This window comes from Capsicum annuum, chromosome 11 (genome assembly GCF_002878395.1).
Source record: "Capsicum annuum cultivar UCD-10X-F1 chromosome 11, UCD10Xv1.1, whole genome shotgun sequence".
Taxonomy (NCBI): Eukaryota; Viridiplantae; Streptophyta; class Magnoliopsida; order Solanales; family Solanaceae; genus Capsicum; species Capsicum annuum.
Window position 1 is genome coordinate 15,610,711 of NC_061121.1, and position 3,254 is coordinate 15,613,964.

A 3,254-nucleotide genomic window follows, 5' to 3' on the forward strand; every position below is an offset into this window, starting at 1 on the left:
CAATCTTGATTAATCTTGTGTGATTGGTAAAAAATGCTAACCTTTGGATTTTATGTATTTTATGTAATACAAGGTCGTCAGTGGGGGTAATACAATATCCGACTTGTGGGATTGCACTGGACATGTTATAGTTGTATTAATCAAGATTGGTAAAAAATGCTAACCTTTCAGGAGAGTTCATGATCTCATAGTAGAAAACAGAGAAGTTCAAAGCAAGACCAAGACGAATCGGATGTGTTGAAGAGAGATCAGTGGTTGCAGTTGCAGTAGCAGCCTAAAAGGAGCAAAAAGATACAAAATCAAGTGCTATTCTAAACAATGTGCATCGATTAATCAACTATTCATGCATTTTCAGTTAAGATAACGAAGAAATAACTTGCCTCATAGCCCTTCAACGATTGTTCAGAAGCCTCTTTCCTTTCAGTATCAGTCTTGAACTCAGCAAGATAACGATAATAGTCACCTTTCCTGAACCAGAATGGCAAAGATAAGAAGGTAAATCTATTAGAAATACACCGAAAAAACTGAAAGAGTTAGATTTGGAACTACTGCTAAAGTGATAGAAAATCCGTTCGAATTATGTTAGGTTACATATCCGCGGGCATCTGATTCAGTGATGCTACCAAAAAGTCTCATGCTTGTGTCAGTGTTGACGATGGTTTGATTTTCTTGAACCACGAATATCACGGTCGTTCTTATGGATTTCATTCCAATCATCATATTGATGATAAATCTCCTCGTGCTCTTCCGGGAATATGGGACTGGGAGATTACAGGTAAGCCAAATGCTTCACGAACCATATTCAACTTTTTATTTATAACCATGACGTTTGGCCATATGGGAGCACCTCGACTAATTCCATACCGGCTGTCTCCCACCAGTATATGTACCGATTAACTCAATCCACTGTGCTTAGACAGATGGGAAGAAATCACACCTTGTTTTTTTTGCCTCCGATTTTAAACCTGAGAGGCCTCATCATTCTCCTACCATTTCATTAACCACTAGGCTATACCTTCTTGGGCGCAAACTATATTCAACTTTAAGACATTTCGTTGACTTTAATCACCCTCGTGAAGAGTTACACTTCAATACCATTCATGTCCATTACCTCGTCCATCGATCAAAAAGCAAATGCTAGTATAACAACGACCATAGGGATGATACTATGAAACACAATTCAAAAGAAGAATTTCGATAGTGGTTCCATGAAAACAATCAGTTAACAAGATTGTAACAAAAACTTAAAAAGACTTACATTTTGTAATAGAAAACAGTAGCTTCACCAGTACCAGCAGATGGAATGAGATGTTTGTCAATGATTTCAAGAATATCAGAGCAAATCTTGGAGAGCTCTTCCTCTACCTTTTGACGATAACCTTTTATCAGCTTGACATTCTGCTCGTTCCCCTTCGACTCTTCTTTCTGTTCGATGGAAGACATAATACGCCATGAAGCTCTTCGAGCTCCAATGACATTCTTGTAGCCAACAGAAAGCAAGTTCCTTTCCTCCACTGTCAATTCCACATCAAGCTTCGCAACTTTCTTCATACTATCAACCATTTCTGTGAAATCAAACCAATGTAAAATCAAAATGCATACATTCCACAACTTATATTGATCTTTACTAAGCCGAAATTCATATTGATGAACATTCCAATGATATTTAGCTAGCTAGAAATTGCATGTCTAAATGCACGAACAGTCAGGCACGCTCATCGAGTGGACTAAATAGACACATAGTACACAAACAGCTATAAGCTCGAGTGTATGCTGACCAAAGACATTTAACAATTCAGAATCTTCCCCCATCGCTATCTTTTAATGAATTTGTGCGCATTACAATCATTCGTATCAATTAAACTTTCAATCGAAGTAATTGCATGTTCAAAGCTGACCTATATGACATGACCCGTAATCAATAGATCTACCTTCATCATATATTCCATACGTCACACTTATTTCAGAAAACTTTATGGAAAAGACACATGTCATGCACTTATTGATTTGACGCTGCATCACAAGTAAGTAGCCAAATTTTAAGCATTGCATTCACATTGTACTCGTACGCTCCATTTCTCAAATCTTATACAATACAAAGATGCATGCAAATCTATCATATATGTATTTAATAAAAAACTTTTTTTCTTAAAAAAAATTATCTTTTAAAATGTGAAAATTAATAGAAGCACCTACTACTTCTAAATCAAGAATCCGTCTAAGGTACAATCAGACCTCTCTATAACGATCATCATCTATTATAACATTTCATACTCAAGTTTTCGTTTGGAACCAATATTTAATACTATATCTTATGTTGCCTATAACATCATTTCGCTATATATAACATCCAAAAGGTACATACATTCAAACAAACAAAACCGTTATAAAGAGGTTTGACCGTACAAACTGAAGAGAAGGGGGAAGGAAACGAAACCAACCATCGTAACGCTCAGCTTGCTCAGCCAGCTTGGCCCTGTAAACATGAGTTTCTCTTTCCTTTTGAGATGCCATCTTCAATGAAAATTGTAATAAACAAACAAGAAAAATAGGATAATGATAAATATTATATAGAGATATATTAAAAATATTATTTCAAAGTGTTGTTGTTTACAAGTGAGTGAGTGAGATAGATAGATGTTTATGAAGGAGTTAAAGAAGGAAAGTAAAAGCGTAAGAAAAGGGAGAGTGAATGAATGAGAGAGTTGTGGGAGGATTTGACTAAATCTCCATCTTTGGATCACTTTTGAGTACATAAAATATTGATGATAAAATTTGTATAATACCATGAAAACAGGTAGCAACTTATTAATTAGGATATCATTTTGGGATTTAATTAACTTGCAATTGCATGTCTATTGTATTTACAAATATTAGATGTTATGTTTTTTGGAAAGAAAGGCACGCAAACAATAAAATATAAAGTATAAATGAAAAACTTTCTCATATTAATTTTATTAATAATAGGTTTTTATATAGACACATAAATAAAGTACTAGCTAAAATAGTAGACTCTTATTAAAGCTAAAAATTGAATATTAAACTAACTAAAAGACTAATTATTCTAGAAAACTGCAGCAATAGCATGTTATAGAAAGGTAACAACTATTGCCATATTTACATGGAGGCTAATTCAATACTATGGTTTAGCCAATTTAATCTAATTAATAGAGAGTCTTGCTTTAAATGACATTTACATGCCTTAGCTTAGTTTCAAGAGAAAATTGAAAGAAAGGTGTTTTTAAGTCTTGAAT

The 3,254-nt window shown here is 34.1% G+C and overlaps 1 protein-coding gene across 1 annotated transcript; it reads right to left on the bottom strand.

The window, feature by feature from the left end:
• Positions 1-64: 64 nt before the first annotated feature.
• Positions 65-2,624, bottom strand: LOC107848643 (14-3-3-like protein GF14 iota). Its single transcript, XM_047399540.1, has 4 exons — positions 2,442-2,624; positions 1,259-1,565; positions 381-468; positions 65-274 (listed from the first exon to the last, which is right to left on the bottom strand). Exons 1-4 carry the CDS (start codon positions 2,512-2,514, stop codon positions 137-139), a joined length of 606 nt encoding a protein of 201 aa, XP_047255496.1. The 5' UTR covers positions 2,515-2,624; the 3' UTR covers positions 65-136.
• Positions 2,625-3,254: the final 630 nt, after the last annotated feature.

What these genes read in the sequence shown, in the direction of transcription:
- LOC107848643 (XM_047399540.1), bottom strand. Translation starts at nt 2,514, where the DNA reads ATGGCATCTCAAAAGGAAAGAGAAACTCATGTTTACAGGGCCAAGCTG. An exon ending in GCAAGCTGAGCGTTACGATG is followed by an intron (nt 1,566 to 2,441) that starts GTTGGTTTCGTT and finishes TTGATTTCACAG; the next exon opens with AAATGGTTGATAGTATGAAG. An exon ending in AATCGTTGAAGGGCTATGAG is followed by an intron (nt 275 to 380) that starts GCAAGTTATTTC and finishes TGCTCCTTTTAG; the next exon opens with GCTGCTACTGCAACTGCAAC.